Source organism: Erythrolamprus reginae, chromosome 1, assembly GCF_031021105.1.
Source record: "Erythrolamprus reginae isolate rEryReg1 chromosome 1, rEryReg1.hap1, whole genome shotgun sequence".
NCBI lineage: Eukaryota > Metazoa > Chordata > Lepidosauria > Squamata > Dipsadidae > Erythrolamprus > Erythrolamprus reginae.
The window spans coordinates 152466375-152489563 of record NC_091950.1 but is presented as its reverse complement, the minus strand read 5'-3'; the positions used below and the strand labels follow the sequence as shown (position 1 = coordinate 152489563).

General features: G+C 36.6%; 1 protein-coding gene across 1 annotated transcript; it reads right to left on the bottom strand.

The window, feature by feature from the left end:
• Positions 1-894: 894 nt before the first annotated feature.
• Positions 895-21720, bottom strand: ERCC3 (ERCC excision repair 3, TFIIH core complex helicase subunit). Its single transcript, XM_070729854.1, has 15 exons — positions 21618-21720; positions 19702-19907; positions 18374-18610; positions 17044-17093; positions 16297-16432; positions 15564-15725; positions 13495-13699; positions 12805-13119; positions 11691-11875; positions 10849-11051; positions 8803-8899; positions 8241-8358; positions 6889-7007; positions 3575-3724; positions 895-1303 (listed from the first exon to the last, which is right to left on the bottom strand). Exons 1-15 carry the CDS (start codon positions 21634-21636, stop codon positions 1169-1171), a joined length of 2337 nt encoding a protein of 778 aa, XP_070585955.1. The 5' UTR covers positions 21637-21720; the 3' UTR covers positions 895-1168.
• Between the last annotated feature and the right edge of the window lie 1469 nt (positions 21721-23189).

Here is a 23189-nt window from a genome sequence, read left to right as displayed (position 1 = left end):
CAGAAGGTATACTATCTTTTTCCTCTGCAATCTCATAATGGTCTCTCAGTTTAGGTCTCACCCTTTCAATCACTATTAAGGCAGAACTCTTTGAAATCAACAGGAATTGTGTGTGAGTAATGATTGTTGGGCAGCAGCTTTTGTAATTGTTTTTTCACTCTTAGAACTCAAAACCTACCAAGTTTTTTTAAATCTTGGCAATTGTTATTACAGGGTTTACTAAGACTGATCACATCCCAAGCTTCCTCCCACTAAAGCAAAAGGGAAGGGAAAATTTAATTTGTTTTACTTGATGATGTTAGCTTGAGTCATAGTGACAGTCATTCTTCATGTTTGTCTTTGTGCCTTTTTCTGACAGCTGGGTAACTTTCAATTTAATTACTTCTGTTGTATACTTATTTATCAAACACCACCTAGGGAGAATATGTCAAATGAACTCAGCAGTCATGTCAAAATGACATCTTGTCCTTTGACACTTTCTAATTAAGAAAAGGAAATACACATTTTTAATATGAGATCATGGGAGTTATGCAGTGATGGATTTAAAGATTTAAAATAAGCTGAAATGCTAACATTTGTACACCATGTATAGTGAGTAATGCACTGCGTAATTTTTTTACCCATTACTGCAGTTTAAGAACATAAATAGAATGAATTAATCCTAGTACAACTCTGAAATTTTTCTGAAGGATGAAGAAAAGTATCCTTAGCAGAAGTCTGCATATGGTTAAATATTTCTACCCTTTTTTCATCCCTAGTCTTTCCAACAACTCTTTCCAATAACATTTTCTCAGCTTTATACTTTTCCCACATCCCAGCCCCAACAGCCCAGCTAAACCACTATACAGTACATTTTAAGACACCAGAATAAAATCAGGGGTAGGGAGATGAGAATCTTTTAATATAGAATATTTTTATTCAATGCTTTCAAGTATTTACACCTTTATGATCTTCTTACTACAAATATAAATATAAAACACATTCACAAATATTCTTAAGTATCTCAAACTGTTAAATAAAAATAAAGTTATTAGTATTCCTAGAATATAGAATACTGAAATAATTATCTTCAGTTGTGAGCAAATTGCTTATTCCATTTCCTTAATTATGAAATATGAAATTTTAATATTTCTTTTTATAGGATGAGATATAATGCATTTTCCTTATATTATTTCCTAAACCGTTTAAAAAGTGGATGAATATGTTTATTTGAAGATGCCTTGCTTCGTGAGGATTGATATTCCATGTAAACTGTATCATCTGCTCCAGACATGGAACTCATTGTGCCATAATGTCGGGATATCTAGAAAAGAACATAACATTTTAATTTTATTTACTTATTTAAAGCATTTATATAGCTACCATCTTTCAATCAACTGAACCAACTCTGGGCTGCTCCCAATCAAAAATTAAAAGACATATAAAATACATTTAGAATAATTTTAAATGGCATTTGAAAGGACATTACACTTTATAAATAAGACTACAGCCTTTTTCATGCACAAATTCAGGTGACAGAGTATTTACATTTAAACACCTGGTCACAGCTAAGTACCTTCACATAAAAGTTACAGATAAAATATGATTAGAGCACAGGCAGCTAGGATAAATCACAGGATTTGAATAAAATCCATTCCTAAACAACTAAATTAGTATAGACAACAAAATTTAAGTTATGAAATGGAAAAGTTCCTTCAATGCAAGAGAAGGCTAGTGATAAACAAGCTGAACGAAAAAGAGGGAATTCTACAAAAAAAATTCGTAGTATGCTCCTTTCCATGTTACTTTGAAAGACTTCATGGGAAAACAGAGTCTACGGAGAGGGGCAGCATACAAATCTAATAATAATAATTAAAAAACTTTTGTATGGTCTAGAGCAGTGTTTCCCAACCTTGGCAGCTTGAAGATATCTGGACTTCAACTCCCAGGATTCCCCAGCCAGCATTCGCTGGCTGGGGAATCCTGGGAGTTGAAGTCCAGATATCTTCAAGTTTGCCAAGGTTGGGAAACACTGGTCTAGAGTAATTATGAAACAAGTCAGGTTACAAAAATGAATTTAAGCTGAATTTAAGCTGCTATGGGCTGAGCAGCATTTCTACTCAATGCTCTACTTAATGTACCTGTTTACATTCTCCTATTAACTGGAAGACCTTCCATAAATTGCAATGTGTAAAACAAACATATTTTGAGAAACAAACATAAACAACTATGATGTTTACTGGTCTGCTATGCTGATTTCACTATTCTGATAACTGACAAAGCAAGCATCTGCAAGCTATAGTAGTGATAATGAAAAAGAATGAAAAATAATGGGACTGAGATTAAGAAAGGCAAACAAATGCTATCAGATACAACAACTGACAAAAGTACTGGAAATGGCAGATGGCTTTTTGTCATTTAGACTCAATAGACTCAGTAAAGAACTAATCAGTCAAGAAATTTGTCATAGACTAGTATTTGGAAAAGATATTCAGATTCTGTGATGTACCTATACCTACAAAGATCAGAATCTTACAAGCTATGGTATTATCTTTGAGGCTCCACAGAAGCAAAAGTTGGATTAAAAAAACCCCCCTAATCCTCAGCCACTGAGTGAGGTGATTAAGCAATTGTCTATGTGAGTGCTTTGTTCAAGAACCGCAATCTTGGCACTCTAGGTTGCAATCTCCCAGGTCATTAAGCAGATCAAGGAAAAGAACTGCTTGTGGAAGGATTTTAGCTCTGCGCGGAGTTGAGGCAAGTAATCCCCTCATTTTCAAATGTTCCTGCAGCCTGCCAAATAATCCCCCCCCTCTTCGTGCACTGGGGGTATTCTTCAGTGAGCTGCACAAAGAGCTGCAGAAGATTTTAGCTTCTTTCCTGCAGTCCGTGGAATTCTTTTACTCCCCTCTATAGTCTCTGCTTGTAACCTTCCCTGATGACATCCACCATTGGCTCTCTGGGGAAGGCTGCAAGTAGCATTCATGATTGTGGGGCACTTGGCAACCAGTTGTAAATGTGACCCAGTGGCCAAGCACCTGAAATGCAGCCATGTAACCACTTGAGAGCGAAGAGACATTTTACAATGTCCAGAAATGCTTCATGGGCTATAAACAGTGAAGGGCTATCAAAATATTTACTACCACACTGTGGGCGTGGCTTATGCAGGACACCCTGCATTTTCTTTCAACATCTTTCAGTGCAAATTGGGTGCTCTGGGGTGGAGCTCTATTTTTGCTACCCCACTGCATCCCCCCCCCATCCGGGCAGCAGCCCACCCCCCTGGCTGTAAAACACCCACTTCCAAGACTGTCATAAGTCAAGGATCACCTGTACAATGGTGTTGGGTAGACTGTCACAAAACCTGAAGGACCTTGGGGATTAATACCATTGTACCATTAATACCACTGTAGCAGACAGGAAAAATCCTAGGCTGTAAGCCAAAACATTCCCTTGAGTGATAAATGTAAAATTGTAAAAAGATTGGAACATTATATTTAATTTTCCTGTTATATAAAATCTTCTTAATTATGTGATTTAAATTGCGCCCAACTTACAAAACCGACTCTGAGATCTTGACATAATAACTACTTGCCTGAGACTTTGAGCCAAATTCTCCTGCAACCACCTCTTCCTCAGCATCCAGGTCAGTAGCTTGTAAAACCTTTTGGAGGAGCTGCTGCTGCTCTTCTTTGGTTGAAAACATAAGTTCTTCCTCTTCCATACCTGCAAGTTTAGTAATTACCTGGAAACAGGAAGAGACAGTATTATTCTATTCTATTCTATTCTATTCTACTCTACTCTACTCTTCCACTTCCACTCCATTCTACCATTGTTTGGTCTCAAGGGCAAAGTGCCTATACTGAATCTTACTTGGGAAATTTTAAAAATTGAGAAATGTTTTATTGGAAAACTAGCTCATACTGCATATGCTTCAAGGGCATATCTTTTCGGTACCACGTGCAATGGTGCGCATGCCCATGGAGAGGCTCTGAGTGGCACCTCTGGCACATGTGCCATAGGTTCATCATCACAGTTCTAGGGCATGGCTCATACTATCAAATGCTGCAGCACACTAGTCATTTTGTCACTTTTTCCTTGATTTATTGTCATGTAATTTCATTGATTAAAATGAAGGGGAAAATGCACTTTCACTAAATATCCTCTGCAACCACCAGATTTTATGGATTTATTGACAACCTAAGGCTTTTCTACAAGTACATTTAAGTGTGAAAGGAAGATTTATCCCTATGTTGATCATTTCCTATTTTCATCTGGGAATGCATATTATTATTTTTTGCACATACTGCCATCATATTCTGAAAACTATAGAACAACATATGTAATTATCAGGGGGTTACTCTGGGAAAATCCCCTTTTGCCATGGATCAATGATTCAAGGAGCTGTAAAATGCCCATCTAACATTCACAAATAAAATGAATTTAGCTGTAAATGTTCTTTCTTCTTATAGCTGTTTTATAATTTTCATTATTGAAATGTAAATATATGTACATTTCAATAAGCATCTGATAAGGAGATCATGATTTTAAAAGTTTATATAATTGCAACACCAGAGGTGGGCTGCTGAGATGGAACGGTGAAGTGTGCTCGCCCCCATGGCTCTGAGTGCTAGTGGAGTCCAGTGCGATTTTGGTACTGCACCTGTGTAGGTAGCAAAATTGGAGACACAGGTGCGCCTGTGTTTTGGCAGGTTTTTTTTCTTACGCACGCACGAAACAAAAAATTGTGCCAAAACACGGGCACACCTGCGTCTTTGTGTGCGATTTTGCTATCTGCACAGGTGCAATAGCAAAATCACGCTGGACTCCACTACCACTCAGAGCCACGGGGGCGAGCACATGTCACCGTTCCACCTTAGCAGCCCACCTCTGGGCAACACTAATGATGAACAAAAAGTGTTCAATATGTTGATGATGTCACTGACTTTATATTACATTATAGGTCCAAATTTTTGAGCAGAACTCTACAAATACAAAATAATCACAGATTTTATCAGAGTGTGCCTTGTTTTACAGACAGTAAAAATCTGGCATCTGATGAAGTGAGCTATAGTTCAAAAGAACATTTTCTTTTAATATTTTCTAGTTTGAAAATATGGTATAGACTTCCAGTTTTTGTATAATAATAGCTAACTATGCATAAAATAAATCTGAACTGTCTGGGTAATTCACCAAAGGGCCCTTGTGTCTTAATAGAAACCACAAGATTGTTTTATACTTTTTCACAAGAGTATAATCTTATCTATGCAGTCCTTCTGTATTACCTCCTTATTTGAATCAAACACCTAAAAAATTCCAAAAGTACAACATAAAATGACAAACTAATAAAGTGTATCCCTTAGTTATTTTAGTACAAGCATCTTTCTTAATACAGATAAAGAATTTTGGCATTTAATGCAGGTAGTTTTCAACTTACCACCACAATTGAGCCCAGCATTTTTGTTAAATTAAACATTTGTTAAGTGAGTTTTGCCCCATTTTTACAACCTTTCTTGTCACAGTTGTTAAGTAAATCAATGCAGTTGATAAGTTAGCAATCCAGTTGCTAAATGAATCTATGTGCTGATGACACCCAACTCTATATTTCTACTCTTGGTGACCCAAGTGATGCTGTGGCCATCCTCTCTCGGTTCTTGGAGGCTATAGAAGCCTCTACGGGGGACATCTGGCTTTGACTGGACGCTGGTAAGATCGAATGGCTTTGGATACACAGAGCTCCGGGATTCAGGACTTTGTCATCTTTGACTCTGGATTGTGTGTCACTACCCCAGAAAGACCCAGTCTACAACTTGGGGGGGTTTCTCCTGGACTTGCAAACTTCTGTTTGAGGAAAGGCAGCAGTTGCGGCTAGGAGAACCTTTACACAACTTTGTATTGTGCATCAGTTGCAGACCCTCCTGGACCAGGATTCCCTGCTTTTAATCATTTAGTCCCTAGTCATTTCACGGCTGGACTAATGTGCTCTACATGGATTTACCCTTGAAAAGCATTTGGAAGCTACACCTGGTGTAGAATACAGCAGTAAAAGTACCATAGTTTTGCGGGCTCCAAGAATGGCCTCTGTAAGAGTACTGTTCTGCAAGCTGCATGGGTTACAGTCTGCTTCCAAGTGCAATTCAAGGTGTTGATGATCACTTTTAATGATCACTACATGGCATGAATCCATATTACTTTGAGGGACCATCTCACCCCACTAGGATCAGCCCATACCACTCATGCCAGCAAAGGTACTTCCCCCCACCATTCCGCTCCTGCCCTCCCCATGTGTTCTTGGTTTTAATGTCTGATTTTAACTTTTTAAGTTGTAATAGCATATATCACTGTAAGCCTCCCAGAGATACTCTGTGATAAGATAGGGAGTGGGGAGCAATAAATAATACATAAATAAATAAATAAATGTGGCTTCCCCATTGATTTTGCTTGTGAGATGGTCACAAAAAAATGATCTTGGAACGCCGCAACGGTCATAAATATGAACCAATTGCCAAGCATCTGAATTTTAATCACATGATCATGGGGCTGCTACAAAAGTTCTAACTGTGAAAAACTTTCATAAGTCACATTTTTCAGTGCTCTTATAATATTGAAAAGTCACTAAACGAACAGTTGTCAGTTGAGCACTTCCTGTATACAATTTGCCCTAGGGGCAGAAACATAATTATAATGCAGCAGCTATTTCCATTAAAATAATAAATTTAAAATGGACTGGTTTTCAGTTGCTACAATATAATAAAAATATTGGACATCTAGTGGCACATTGATTGGATTGCAGTACTCTCAAATTCTGCCCACAGTCTCGAGTTTGAACACAGTTTAAACACTGAACATTAGAAAGATTAAAGCCCGCTCTGTATTCTCAATTCTGTAAATTACAAATAACAGAATTACCTTAAAGCTGTAGCCTTGATCTACTAAAAACCTTTGACGTTTTGTAGAATATGCCATTTCTTGAGTGTCCTGAGATACCAAAGAATAAAAAAAGGCATTGTATTCCTCTGCAATCATTCCTGAAGAAAAAAAAATAGAAATGGAAGATTAACTTACATCAAAACAAGTCAAAACTTTCAAGAAAAACCAAGTTCTGTTGTCTACAAAAGTTACTTCCTAGCATGCTATAATTAAGTATATTAGTAACAATATTCTGCCAAATTTAAATGTAGAGATTAGCGAAAGAAAACCCCATTTTTTTCTCAGCTGAAAAACCATGATTTCTTGCAGGAAATTTCTAGTAAGTCTTCCCCCCCCCCTTTAATGCAAAATCCAGCCATCTGGCACATGACCTATAGCAGAATATATGACCTATAGCAGAAATCCTGGAGGCCTCCTTGAAAATAAAGATGATATAGAAGACATTATCACATTTTTTTTTACATTAAAAGAATTGTTTACATTTACAAAATGTTAAGATGCAGAAAGGAAGCCCCCAAGATAGCCAACTAGGTATCTATATATAAACCAGGCAATCACATGCCAAACTGAAAGGGGGGGGGGGCATTTTTAAAGAATAGAAAGGATGTAATTTATCAAATAGTTTGTTAGCATAATTTTAATGTTCTTAATTTGGAAAATTGTAGAATACAAAAAAAATCATTTTATAAGTTCAAGTACGTGTTTACAATTACCCTTTGTTGTAATTTAACAGCTGACAGAGGCTTAGTTTTGGGTCTAGAGGAAAGAGTACTTTGCACTAAAACACCTGGGAATCCTTTAGCAAACACTCAGCCAGAAAGTGCTTATATGCATTAGTTTTAAAAACACACCTCATACTCACGTCAGATGTCATTATTGCTAACTTTATACTTTGACTGGTCAAGCTGCTAATGGAATACCTCAATCGCTCTGTTTCCTTTGGGATAGTGTGGCATGAAAGAATATTTCTCCAAGCCCTAATCCCATTGTAAAATAATATTACAGTAGTGTTAGAATTTTGGCAAAGCTGCCATCAAAGTTCAATCAGAATAACCAAAGTTTCTTTAATCTAAAATCTACTAATCTGTATCTTCAAAAAAATGAAAATTATTAAATGTTGGGAAGAATGATTAGGCAAGAAAAAGATGGCCCCCTTTTGAAGTACTTTTTATAATTACTTTTGAATTTTGATATAACCTGTGACCTTGAGCTGACAGTGACAAAACAGAACAATAGCAAATTGTATGTGCTTAGTCAGCTAAATAACATTACTTTCATGCTTCAGGGTTCCATTAAAATTACAGAATCTTGCAACACAAGACTCAATTTACCTTTTTTAGCTCTTAAGACTCGACCCAGCCTCTGAGCCTCCTGTCTTCGAGAGCCCCCATGAGATGAAATCTGAATGAGAACATTGGCTTCTGGCAGATCAAAAGATGTATCACCAACCTGTAAATGCATAAGCACCCTTTAGGAAACAAGCTACACTGCTCAAAAAAATAAAGGGGACACTCAAATAACACATCCTAGATCTGAATGAATGAAATATTCTCATTGAATACTTTATTCTGTGCAAAGTTGAATGTGCTGACAACAAAATGAAATTGATTGTCAATCAGTGTTCCTTCCTAAGTGGACAGTTTGATTTCCCAGAAGTTTGATTTCCTTGGAGTTATATTCTGTTGTTTAAGTGTTCCCCTTTTATTTTTTGAGCAGTATATATTCTCATATTAACATAGATAACCAAATCTTAGTAAAGCATATTAGCTTGTGGCCAACAATGAAAAACATATGAATATGAAAAATAATAATAATAATTTACAGATTATTTTTCAAAATGAGTGCTAAACATTTCTCATTTAGTCCAATATCAAGCAGAGCATCATCCATTACCTTGGAAATAAAGATGGTATTGATTTTGGGATTGTGTTTGAAATTCTGCAGTATTTGCATTCTTTCCCCCTGTGCTGTAGGCCCATATATATAAGGTCTAAAAGAGACAATATGCATACATAGAAAGGTTCAAATAGTTACATTTTACTTCTTGGATTCAGGTTCATCATACAATCTATTATAAATATATTATGATTAAGATTAAAAAATACACATCAATATGCTTTCACTATGTAATTAAGCTATACTTTTATAGAAGAACTTTTCTTTTTTTGTAGCATTTTTCTCTCGTTTATTTTTAGTTCACTGGATTGCATTCCCACTCATTTGGAGACAAATTCATTCTGTCAGACACCCCTCCCGCCACAGAAATAAATCCTGACAGTTGTAAAATGTTATGTGCTTGATGTGTGCCTCATGACTCAACAGATCAGTGGGCGGAATATATCTACTAATCCTACATGAAAGGAGAGAAGCAGCTGTTAAAATAAAAAAGGTATTTTCTTCAGCTGAACCAAGGAACTTGTACTTTAACAGCTGTGTTCTTCTTTCCCCTTTCCCCTTATATCTGATCACATCTAAATTGCACTTTTGAATTAAATTGTTCTGGTCTCAAAATAGTTCACTGAGATATACAGTGAAAATGAAGAATCAACATATCTTTTGTTGCAAAGTAAACATATGCTGCCACAGCATGGTGGAAGTATTCAATCAAAGATACAATCTAAGGTGTCTGCCAAATTCATATGACATACTGAAATAAAATAAGAAGCTAACACAATTCAAGTTAAACATGTTTTTAAAAATTCATCCAATTTGAAATATATATTTAATATCCAATAGGAGAGGAGGGGGGGGGGAAATCAAGCTTAATATAAGCTTGAAAATAAATCATAAGCTGAGAACGGATTGTCTCTCCAGTTCCATGGTCCAGTTCCATGGACCAAGTAAATATGCTACAGTATTAATGAAATAATTTAAAATATCCTCAAAGGTGGCTTTCAAAATTATTTCAGATTACAAAGCCACTTTAGATTGAAATTTTAGCTGACTGATAAAAGCCCACTGACTAGGTTGGTGATTCTCTTTCATCCCAACCCACTTCACATAGATATTGTTGCAGGAAAATATGGAGGAGAAAACTGACAGGGGAAACAGATATGCTGCCTCTGGTACCGGAGGAGAAGCAGAATATAAATCTAAACTACTAAAATGATCAAGCTACAGCAACAACTACAATTTCAAAGAAACAAAAAACACATTATTACATAAAACAATCATACTGTAGCAATTTTCCTTGGAGTTTCTCTTTTGAGTTTATATTCTGCCTGATGCTAGACTTGAACAATGTATTAAATTCTGTTTCTGCAATCTATTCTGGCAGTGAAGGTACCTTGCTCTTCTGCGGCATAGTTTTTTCAAATGCTAACTACAGTATATGTAGAATTGATCTTTAGAGTGCTAAAAAATACATGGCAAATTTTGACCAGCACTTATAATGTTACCTAGTTTGGGAATATGGAACGTCTTGCAAGAAAACAAGCAAGCTCAGAGAGTATTATGTAGCTTTAAGATAACTTCAATCAAATTCAATTAAATATAGATTTGTCCAATTATTGTCCTTTTCTGGAATGAAGTCCTCAATACTATTAAAGGCCCAGTATATCCCTCTGCTTGCAAAAAGTTATGTGTTTGTACTTGTATGTACTCGTAACTGTACATGTAGGAAAATAGATTGTTGATAAAAAAAGTGCAAGAGCCTTGTGTAACTTGCATCCATTTTTTAAATTGAGGAATTTTACCATTTCTGAAACAACCTCAAGAAAGTACTGTAACTTATTTGTCAATAATTCTTTCTAACTTAAGAAATCGTTTTGTCCCTGCTTGATAATTGACTCCTGTAATTTCATGCAAATAAATATATAAAAAGTAGCAGGTAGTACTGTTGATTTTAAGGATTTAATATGCAAAGCCACAAATCTGGAAGAAGTCTTTTTTTGCTTCACTTATGAAACACACAAATATTTGTAATTCAGGAATACTTACTTGCCCAATCTAACAGCATACTCCTTCAATGCAAACACATTGTCAGCAAAGACTATGATCTTATCATTCCTTCGTTCATGGAATTTAATTAGGAACTGGCAAGCCCTAAATTTGTTTGGGTTCATGGTATAAAGCAATATCCGCTTCTTTGTTTTAATAGCTACATATTCTCTGTAGAATTCAGGTGACATTGGACACCAAACCTACAATTATATCCAATAAAGTACAGATTTTAGTAAGAATAGTTCAATAGGTTTACAGCAGAAATGTAACAAGGATTACAATATTACACTGTATGATAAAAAAAAAGTATTTATGCTAGCAGGAAAAATAAGACAAAGGCAGATATTTTCAATCTTATTAAACATTTCTAATTACGGTATTTAAAAACCCATATAGAACTATTACCAACTTCTAATTCTATCCCTAGCTACAACTGACTAAAGAGAAGCTTGTTTCTCTTCCCTGTTGAACATTTTCCCCTCAGACAGAAGACTCAGAAAAAGCATGAAAAAAGCAATGTGCTGCAACTAGAGAACAAGAAAACTGAAATTATAGATGGATGGATGGATAGATAGACAGAGAGAGAGAGAGAGAGGTAGGTAGGTAGGTAGGTATGGTGGGCATACATACATACATACATACATACATACATACATACATACATACATACAGGCAAATCAAGCTAGGATCTCTAAAACAATGCACATACAGAAAATTTAATTCCAGTATCAAATGGCCCAGCATTTTATACCCCAATTGTAAGTTAGCTGAGGAAAAATATTGCTGCTAGATAATGTATTTGCTGTAGCCCAGCTAGCACTGAGCAAAACATTCCTTACCTCAGCACACTGGACTTTAGCAATATAACCGCTGTTCTGCAATTCCATCCAATTGGCTTCATAGAGTTTAGGCCCAATCAGGAAATTCAGGTCTACAATTTTATCATCTTCTCGGACAAGAGTAGCTGTTAATCCAAACTTGCAATGGGCCTGAACAATAGTGAGCACACGCCTGAACATTTTTGCTGAAAAAAGTGTGCAAAAAAAAAGTGAGATCATGCCTAAGGAGTATTTAAAAATATAGTCTTTCATGCCATGAGTTATATTAAATGAAGAACCATTTTAGAATCTTACATTAAAATCAGAAGTATTTAGTTCACTTCCACACATATATCTCTGTCAGGTGAGTCAAACTCAAGGCCTGTGGGTTGGATCAGGTACATGGAATGCTTAGATCCGTTTCATGGCATGCTTAGATCTGGCCCTGGAAACAGCAAAGGACTGGTCCAAGGTGTCTTTGCCAGTGAAAACAGAGCTCGGGGGAGTGGGGGGGGGGGGCGGCCAAGCTCAATTTTCATTGGCAGACGGCTGCAGGAGGCCATCACGATTGAAAACAGACATCAAGCTGGCTATGTCCACCCAGCCACCCAAAGATCAAACACAACTCTGATGAGGCCCTCAATGAAATCGAGTTTGACACCCTGATCTACATGATCAGTTTTGTTGCAACAACTTAACAATATTTCCTCATGCAATTCATTTCACAAGTTAAATTTACAGAAATTATAGAAATTTAATTTACAGAAAGTAAATTTACAGTAGTATCAATTCGGGCAAATCATTACTAACTTGGCAAATGTCTAAATCCGAAAGCCATGAACTAGTTTTAAACCATACTGGGATTTTTTTTATTCTCCACCAAAAAATAAAAAAACCTGCAGCAATTATCATTAAACTAAGTACAATAAAAAGGTATATTTTTGATATTTAAAAATGCATTGAATTGAGCATTCATGCTATTACTTCTTTCATTTTACATGTTAGATTCATTATAAATACATACTACTTTTTACAAAGCAGTATCGTCAACCTATTTCAGGATAATCAGGACGCCTATAATTCAGTAATGAAACCTGGGCTGGAACAAAGCAATAGTCATTAAGAGGAGCTTTACCAGGTATGGTATGCACTTCATCAAGGATCATCAGACCCCATTCCTGGCTCTTCAACCATTCCATCACTCTCTCTGCCTCCCATGATCTCTTTGTTGTGTGTCCCAACATGGAGTACGTGCTGATAGCTATAGAACAGCCAATTGGCTTGTCTTTGGCATCAGAAGTAAACCGGCAGATTTGGCTATCGTCAATGGTAGACCACATCTTGAACTGGGATTTCCACTGCTCCACTGAGACAGCAGAATTACCCAATACTAGGCACCGCTTACGGATGGTGCAAGCAGCTGTTACACCTACAAGCGACTTGCCAGCACCTGTAATGAATGAAATAAAAAATTATCAAAGCTTTGCAATGAATGTATTACTATCCAGATAAAAAAATATTATAATATTGAGCTCAATATGTCCCTCTGAGAAGAGCTTTGAAAATTTTAACCTTGTCTTATTTTTTTTTTAAAGACACCAACATGGTCTGAAAGCAACTCATGCCACTCTGTTGCTGAAACTTCAGAAATCAGGTGAGAATTCTGTACGAGATGCTCAGAGATATTGAAATGAGTAGTCTACAGGAGGAAGAAATAAATTTGGATATACCGTGAAATAAATGCTATTTTTACCAGTATTGTCTCAGAATCTAATCTCAATCAGGTAATTTTAAGGAACATTCAATTTCAGCAGAGTCCACTTACCACAAGGCAAGACAATAACCCCAGATCTAGCACGACCATTCCCAAACATTTTCCTCAAACTCTTCTCCTGGTATGGTCGGAGAACAGCTGTAGGTTTCAAATCTATGTTAATATCTGGATTCACAGAATCATTTCTGAAATCATACTCAGCAAGCAGAGGGAACTCCAGATGAATGCAACGCTTCTGAAGCTCTTCAATCATTTCCTAGAAATGGAAACAGAAAGGTAGGAGGTTCTTTTACAAATCTTCTATTCTGTTATTCATTTAAGGCTGTAGGAAAATGCTGAAAGTTTTCCATAAAGTTTGTGGTGTCGAGTTGTACTTGTACTTTCTTCTAAAACACACACATTAGAGCAATCCAGAAACACTTCCATGTTTCATGAGTCACAAAAGCAATGCTTTACAAATTATTCAAGCAAATATATTTTTGTTTTGTACTCCAGCAAGATTGATTAAAAAAGTTCTGCACCCTCTCATTTTGAAATTGTTAATTTAGTTGAATTGTCATACTAGTGTCTTATCATGTTTGGTGTTTATACATATAATAGATGTTCTTAGAGTGGCTATATGGGGAGAAGCACATTATCTACATTCTTTAATATTAAACAAAATTTGCACAAGAGCCCAATCCATTTGTTTGAGATCCAGTATTTGAACATCACTTTTGCCAAAAAATCTTTCAAAACTTACTGCCCCAGGCCCCTTTATCTATTTAAACTATCTTGCATTCAATCATTTTTAAGCTTTTCACTAGAGATTTAATTCCTTTAAAAGTTTATTCTTTACCATGCAATCTCACCTAGCCGTACTGTCTTTTTTAAGCTGCTTAGAGTCAGCATACAAAAATCACAGGAATAACTTTATTTTGTTAAACAGAAACAAGCTATATAAATGTACTTTCACTCCATTCCTTTGATCAGCCTTCAATTTTTACATCACCAGAGAAACTAGAGTGTTTGGGATTGATTTCTTTCATGGACATGTGTTGCAGTTATACAATACTACTAAGGCTGGTTTTAGTTATAGCCTGAAGTGCTACAAATTTAATGGAAGTCTAGGCACAGAGACACGGTATTTGGGGAAGAAAAGATTTAAATAAGCCGACATCTCATCACATCAAAAATAAGATGTTATTATTTTATAAGAAGTTCATACCCCATATACTTTTATTAGAAACATAGAAACATAGAAGTCTGACGGCAGAAAAAGACCTCATGGTCCATCTAGTCTGCCCTTATACTATTTTCTGTATTTTATCTTAGGATGGATATATGTTTATCCCAGGCATGTTTAAATTCAGTTACTGTGGATTTATCTACCACATCTGCTGGAAGTTTGTTCCAAGGATCTACTACTCTTTCAGTAAAATAATATTTTCTCATGTTGCTTTTGATCTTTCCCCCAACTAACTTCAGATTGTGTCCCCTTGTTCTTGTGTTCACTTTCCTATTAAAAACACTTCCCTCCTGGACCTTATTTAACCCTTTAATATATTTAAATGTTTCGATCATGTCCCCCCTTTTCCTTCTGTCCTCCAGACTATACAGATTGAGTTCATTAAGTCTTTCCTGATACGTTTTATGCTTAAGACCTTCCACCATTCTTGTAGCCCGTCTTTGGACCCGTTCAATTTTGTCAATATCTTTTTGTAGGTGAGGTCTCCAGAACTGAACACAGTATTCCAAATGTGGTCTCACCAGCATTCTATATAGTGGGATCATAATCTCCCTCTTCCTGCTTGTTATACCTCTAGCTATGCAGCCAAGCATCCTACTTGCTTTCCCTACCGCCTGACTGCACTGTTCACCCATTTTGAGACTGTCAGAAATCACTACCCCTAAATCCTTTTCTTTTGAAGTATTTGCCAACACTGAACTGCCAATACAATACTCAGATTGAGGATTCCTTTTTCCCAAGTGCATTATTTTACATTTGGAAACATTAAACTGCAGTTTCCATTGCTTAGACCATTTATCTAGTAAAGCTAAATCATTTACCATATTACAGACGCCTCCAGGAATATCAACCCTATTAGGATAGTAAGATATAAGTAAATTCATATATTTACCTGCTTCACTTCAAAAGACACAGTTTGAGTTTCCTCTTCCTCTTCTTCATCTTTATCCATTTGTTCATAAAATTCAAATAAGTCAGCAGGAACATCTGGTTTATTCTGACTGTCTGCCCCTTGAGAAGTTGATGGTCCGCTATTTTCAGCAGACTTAGAAATCTAAAGTAGACAGAATTCTCAATTAAGCAGAGAAAAATGAGGCCAGATAGAGGACAATGTTGTTTGGCCGGGCCTAGGGGACGAGTCTTCTCTGTGGGCCCTCCGGCCCTCCAGAATCAGAGATTCACAGTGCCCCCAACCTCCTCGCCTTCCGCAAGAGTCTGAAGACTCATTTATGTCGCCAGGCATCGGGCCATTAGATTCTACCCCCCTGGCCAATGAATGCAATGTAAGTTTGTTCTGTGAATGGGAATGATTGATTTTTAATGTCACAGGAGTTTTAGATTAATTAGTTTTTAAATTAATTGGATTAGGATATCTATATTGTTTTTATGTTGTAAGCCACCCCGAGTCCTTGGAGAGGGGTGGCATATAAATCCAATTAATCAATCAATCAATCAATCCTTCCCTAAGGATTAATAGTAGTGAAAACAGACACAAAAATATGTGGTATATTCACCATATTGAAAAGGAATTCTTATAAAGATTTGACATAATTGTTCAGATATAGTTAGAGTAAAGCAAATAGACCCCACACTACATAAAGGCATGGAACATAATCTCAACATACTGCAGATTTGCTCTTGAATGTTTCTGTTATGAGTTCAGTTTCTTCCCCCTCCGCATTTCTCAGGCGACATTCCCTAATAACTTGGTCCTGAAGAAGTTGCTGAATGACTTCAGGGTGGGTGCTTTCTACAAAATACCTAGCAAGAATTTAAAAGGGAAAAAAAAGGGAGGGGGAGGAAATTATACAAATAATTAATTCCACAAATGTTATAATTGTTTACTATTTTAACACCTTCCTCTATAGAAACGTGTTTCTATAGGTTTTTCCATTTTCTTCAAGTAATGTGCTATTCAGCTGGAGAAACACAAATAATTTATATCTGACTATAATCCTTAAAGGGACAATGGCCACATTCCTACATAAGAAACCACAAGCCTTGGGTTAACAAGTTACAATTTGAATGCACATACACTGGTGAGCTCTAGTTATTCTGTTATTTGAATTTGGGCGTTTGTTGCATTTTGGTTTTAGTCCCTTTGTTTTTTCTGTAGCTACATCACATATTTGTTTGTTTGGACCTACAGTATATCTGATTCTATTTTACTCCTATTTGTGTAGACATTTGCCCTCAAAATATATTGCATATGTTTCTGATCCAATGATATTTTAAGGTAAACAGCTTATGAAAAACCAAGATTGTTAACTGACATTTTATCAAAGCCAAAACTAGTATCAGGGTACACATTTGAAAATGCCATACTCTGTAACTTAAAAATAATAATAATAATAATACAAGTAACTCTTTACCTGTTATGTTTCAGAACCAGCTTCACCTTTCCATAACTAACAGTACATAGCTACAAAATAATAATATTAATTAGAAACAGATGCATAAAATCTATTTGTATTACATATATACATGTTTACCTCCGGAACCGCCTACTACCGCACGAATCCCAGCGGCCGATAAGGTCCCACAGAGTTGGCCTTCTCCGGGTCCCGTCGACTAAACAATGTCGTCTGGCGGGCCCCAGGGGAAGAGCCTTCTCTGTGGCGGCCCCGGCCCTCTGGAATCAACTCCCCCCAGAGATTAGAACTGCTCCCACCCTCCTTGTCTTCCGTAAACTACTTAAGACCCATCTATACCGCCAGGCATGGGGGATTTGAGACACCTTTCCCCCAGGCTTATTATAATTTATGTTTGGTATGTATGTGCTGTTTGGTTTTTTAAATTGATAGGGTTTTTAGTTTTTTTTCTTAATATTAGATTTGTGCCTGTACAATATTGTTTTATCGCTTGTTGTGAGCCGCCCCGAGTCTTCGGAGAGGGGCGGCATACAAATCTAATAAATTATTATTATTATTATTATTATTATATAGAATTATGTGACAACAGAAAACTATTTCATAAGAAAAGAAAATCAAAACTAAAGGTTTGGCTGCAATTCATTAAAAAATGCCATGAATATTGATTTAGACCATATGATTTCATATACTTTCTCCCAACTTAGCACTCTTTAAATCCATTATATCAAAATGCCTACGTATCACCCAGATGGAGACAATTTGTGCTATAATATTTCTGGAGACCCAGAAGTTGGGAAAGGATGGTTTAGCAAAACTCATCATAACAACTCTCTAAAGCAGATTTTGCCACCTGTGCCCATATTTTAGCATTTACTGGCAAAGTAAAAGAACATTTACAGTGCAATGGACAGGAGCAACAACTGTGTTCTTCTAGAGGGTATTATCAGAGATGAAATTTTTTTTTAAGGTTAGAAACGGCCAAAAGTTTGCTTTGCATTGTAAAATCTTGGCCATGTTCCATAACAGCAAGTGGGAGCATCGGTTTATTACCATGAAAAAAACCAAGCCATTTATATCTATCTTGAACCAACTTTTCTCTAGTTGCACCTTTTTTGTCTCAGTTATGAAGTAAATGATCAAATGTAAATATTAAAGTATATGCCATATTTCTCTTTTGATTTCCAAAATAATTCTCGCCATGAAACTCTGCGCCAAAACCAACCACAAGAGAAGATGCAGTATCTCTTGTGATGTTTTATTCTGCCCCCCCTCCCCTAGCATCCAGCCTTTATATCCTGAACATGCAATTAGATAATGAATTACAGTGTACCTTAATAAACTGAATGATCCCATCGGGCACACCAGTCTTACTCAGCTTTTGTAGATATTCAGTAATATCGCTGGTTTGCAAACCCACACTGACAGCAGCATAGAGGGAATAAGCGGTCAGTTTATATTCATGGACATGAGTAGGTCGGCAAACTGGCTCAGCAATAGCCACAAGAAAATCCTGGGCATACTTGTAGACAGGTGAAAAGCCTTCTAAGAAAACATGGCCATCAGGAGCCTAGAGAAGAGACAAACACTGTGAAGATAACTTAAATAACTACATGTACCAAAGCTGTTAAGCATGATGCAAGGAAAAGAATTTCACCCTAATTGTGAATGTAATTGTGTTTCTGCTTTAGTGGAGAGGTGAGGGGACATGTGGCCTTTTTAGAGATTATCAAGTACAGCTCCCAGCATCTCTCATTATTGGTTATGCTGGCTGAGGTGGCGATTTTTGAACAGAGTCATTCAAAAGATGCATTTCCAAACCATCTGGAGAAGAGAGTGATATTTTTCATAAAGAATGATATTTTACCCAAAGAATGAATAAAAGGTTTGATGTAACATCCTAGAAAATTCATCCACAGAGCAAAAGTGGTCCTTCTGCCTGCATGGGTGACCTTTTGTTATTAATCCTCTCTTCCCTCACCATACAAATCACCAAAAAATCAGGTATCTTATCCTAATGCAAGGGCCTAACTTACAGCAAATATTCCTTCCAGCTTCTTTAAAATACTGTAGATGAATATGTATAATGTGAAATACAGAGTCTCATTCATAAACCCAACAGGTATAGAGATACTATTTATAGGTTTACATGTATAATAATAATAATAATAATAATATTACTACACTGGGTGGCATATAAATCTAATTATTATTATTGTTGTTGTTGTTGTTTTGTTGTTGTTGTTGATTCTTAGTCTGCTAACTTCTTTGATTGGATTGTGTGATTATTTTACTATAAGGTTTTTTTTATTGTTTTAAAATTGGATTTGTACACTGTTTATTTTGTTGTGAGCCATCCCGAGTCTTCGGAGAGGGGCAGCATACAAATCTAATTAATAATAATAATAATAATAATAATTATTATTATTATTATTATTATTATTTATTAGATTTGTATGCTGCCCCTCTCTGAAGACTCGGGATGGCTTACAACAAAATAAACAGTGTACAAATCCAATTTAAAAACAATTTAAAAACCCTTATAGTAAAATAATCACACAATCCAATCAAAGAAGCTAGCAGACTAAGAAACAATAAGCTACGTGTGTCCTTTCTTTGAACAAAACTGTTTTAAAAAGCAGTGCATCTAAATGAACTTACCACCCACAATGGGCGGGAGGAATGGTCAGCTTTGAGTGGCATCTGGTTCCTGTAGTCTTTTGCACCATATTCATCAACTTTGATCCCAGATTCTTCCACTTGCTTCCCTGCAGCTGATGGAACTGCTTCTTGGGACTCTTTGCCTGTAAGGTCATATTCTTCTTCCTCTTCCTCCTCATAGTGGCGCTTTTTCGATTTCTTCTTATCTGGAACCCCAATCCGTAGTTAAACACACATGCAGTTCCACAACTGTTTTCCCTTCAGCCACACAACAACACAAATGGATCCATTTCTTAATGCAAAGCTTTGAGGGAACCATGAATGTCAGAAGAGTTTTTTTTACTAGTTTCAGAAGTAGTTTTATGGTAAACAGACTGGCAAAGATTGCTTTAGCTGTTCCAAGGCTTCGTCTCACTTCCTACATTCAAGGAGAAAGCAGATAGCTGTACAAATTAATATTAATCAATATTAATATTGTTTCCTAATTGCTTATTTGACCCCTATGACAATTGTTAAGTGTTGTACCTCATGACAAGTGTATCTTTTCTTTTATGTACATTGAGAGCATATGCACCAAAGACAAATTCCTTATGTGTCCAATCACACTTGGCCAATAAAGAATTCTATTCTATTCAATAAAGAATTCTATTGTTACCAGCCTTCATTTAGATCAGTAGTTCTCAACCTTTTTAATGCCATGACCCCTTAATACAGTTCTTTTGTGAGCCGCCCCGAGTCTTCGGAGAGGGGCGGCATACAAATCTAATATATTATTATTATTATTATTATTATTATTATTATTAATTATTCTTCATGTTGTGGTGACTCCCAACCATAAGTCTAGTGCCAATTCTCCCAACAGAACTTTAAGCTGATTGACAGGAAGGTCAGAGGGACACACCCACTATAAATGCCTGATTCGTTGGATTGTAAAAATATGTTCCAAGGTGCCAGAACAGAAGTTTTAGTTACTAATACCATGGGAAATTTGTCTTTTCCCATGGTCTTAGGAGACCCCTGTGAAACTGTCGTTCGACCCCCAAAGGGGTCCCGACCCCCAGGTTGAGAACCACTGCTTTAGATTAAGGCAAAGTTAGGCATACTAATCCAACATTTTTTTTCTAAATAGAGGAATTTTTTTTAAAAAACCATCCCAGGAAATACTGCATCTTAAATCTTATTAAAGGGCTTGCCATGATTCACATACATACATACATATACATACTGTACATACACACACACACACACAACTGCTCAAAAAAAAAAATAAAGGGAACACTTAAACAACACAATATAACTCCAAATAAATCAAACTTCTGTGAAATCAAACTGTCCACTTAGGAAGCAACACTGATTTTACATGCTGTTGTGTACATTCAACTTTGTACAAAATAAAGTATTCAATGAGATTATTTCATTCATTCAAATTTAGGGTGTGTTATTTGAGTGTTCCCTTTATTTTTTTTGAGCAGAAATATACATGTATATGTGTGTGTGTGTACACATATACATACACACACACACACATATATATACATACATACATATATTCTGCATGTGTAAATTTTCCATGGGAAAATATGCACTTACAGAATAGCTTATTCTTGGTTATAGCAAGGGGGGGGGGGGAGAGAGAGTGACGAGTGTGCAAGCAAAAACAAGGTCTTGCTTTAGAGGGGAAATAAATAAAGCGAGTAGATGAAGCACCAATGTATCACAAACGAGGATGTCCTGATCATGGTTAAAGGCATCACTGCCACAAAGCTGCCAGCTGGGCGTCACGATTTGTAAGCATAAAGAGAACCGGCGTTAGAACCGAAGACGAGACTTGGCATCCCGGACAAAAGCAAAGAACAGCTTCCAATTCTAGGGTTGACGAAGCCGAGGAGCCTCCCGAGAAAGCGCACACGACCTACCTCGCTCCTTCTTGCCCATCTCTGAAGGAGCTCCGTCGACGCAGCAAGCTCCTCCCCCCCACCTCGTAAGCGTCTCCCGTTAGTCCCACCTCTTCCGGAGCAGAAGAGAGCGAATCCGATTGCTCCTCCTCTGTAACGTCATCATGGGGGTGGGCTGACCGGGAGGAGGAGGCCGACGCGTTTGCGGTAGTCATTGATTGGGTGGCTTTCTCGCTCCCATTTTTTTTTTTTTGCTTCAAAACTTTGATACTTTAATATTGTTATTCCTGTTATTCTAAAAACAGATATGCAGCTGAACAGAAGAAATACAATTACAAATAATTCAGCAACAGATATTTATTTATGGGTACTCTGACCTTTCCCTAACCTCTCAAATTACATACATACATACATACATACATACATACATACATACATACATACATACATACATACGTTATCTTCTGTTGTTTTAATTATCATAAGGCTGAAAAGGCTACATTGGGATGAATAGATTACTGTGGGATGAATCCTCCCAGGAGGCAGAGTGAAAACTTTGAGAACTGGGGATGGGAGGCCTCCAGGAAATCTCAGGGCTTGTCGGAAGGGGGGGGGACCCACTGCACAGACTGTCCGTGTCTGCAGTTTCCACTAGAGCAGCAGCCTCACACAAGGGCAAGTCTGCAAGAAATTTCCAGTAGAAATGTTTTTAAATCTTAGCAATGTCGACGTGTTCCAGCTAGGTCTTTGTTTAATTCAATGAGATCTATTGCTGTGTGGGAATGGATGTAGGACTGCAGCCATAATTAATGTTTATGAGTGGGTTGTAGTTTTTTGTTTCTTCACCTTTTCACAATCCACACTAAGCCATGAAACTGGAGAGGGGAGAAGAATCAACTCCTGCCTCCAGCAATTAGGAATAGGTGAGGGTTTGAGGGAGGGGGGCTTGCTTCTTGTAGAACAAATACCAATTATACTGGGGAACAATTTGTAAAACAATTTCTATTGAGTTTGATTTTTGAGCTTTTTTTATAGTTAATTAGGTATGCTGGTTTCAAAACTAGTTAGTTTTCTTCTACCACGTCGTTTTTTCTCTATACCTTATATATGTAATATAGTTAATTAGGCAACATGAGCCTCAAATTGCATTTTTTACATAGCCATCTTGCTAACTTCCCAGAAAATCTTGGTGCAGTCAGTGACGAGCAGGGTGATCTATTCCACCAAGATTTGAAGGTCATGGAGGTATGGTATCAAGGTAGATGCGATGGAGGTACGATATCAAGGGCGATGCGATGTACATATGATGGCTGACCATTGTTGGAGCATCAAGCGAGAATGTCCACAGATTAAACACTTCAGAAAAAGCTATAAGAAAACATTTTACCTTAATATGTATAATCACCGTTTGATATTTAAAAAAGCTATTTGTATGAACACAATTTAACTTGCAGTAACTATTATGGCCTTTGTATGAATAAAACTATTCTTTACAAACAGTATATTTGGTAAGTTTTTTTCCCTTTCCTTTATATGCATAATTGTATGACTTTTGAGGGTATCCTATAGCTTAAAAAGTTGATGTGATAGACA

Coding starts and splice junctions, on each gene's coding strand:
- ERCC3 (XM_070729854.1), bottom strand. Junction 11,052..11,690: donor CTAAAGTCCAGTGTGCTGAG/GTAAGGAATGTT, acceptor ATATAATTGTAG/GTTTGGTGTCCAATGTCACC. Junction 8,900..10,848: donor TATGCTGTTAGATTGGGCAA/GTAAGTATTCCT, acceptor TGTCTCTTTTAG/ACCTTATATATATGGGCCTA.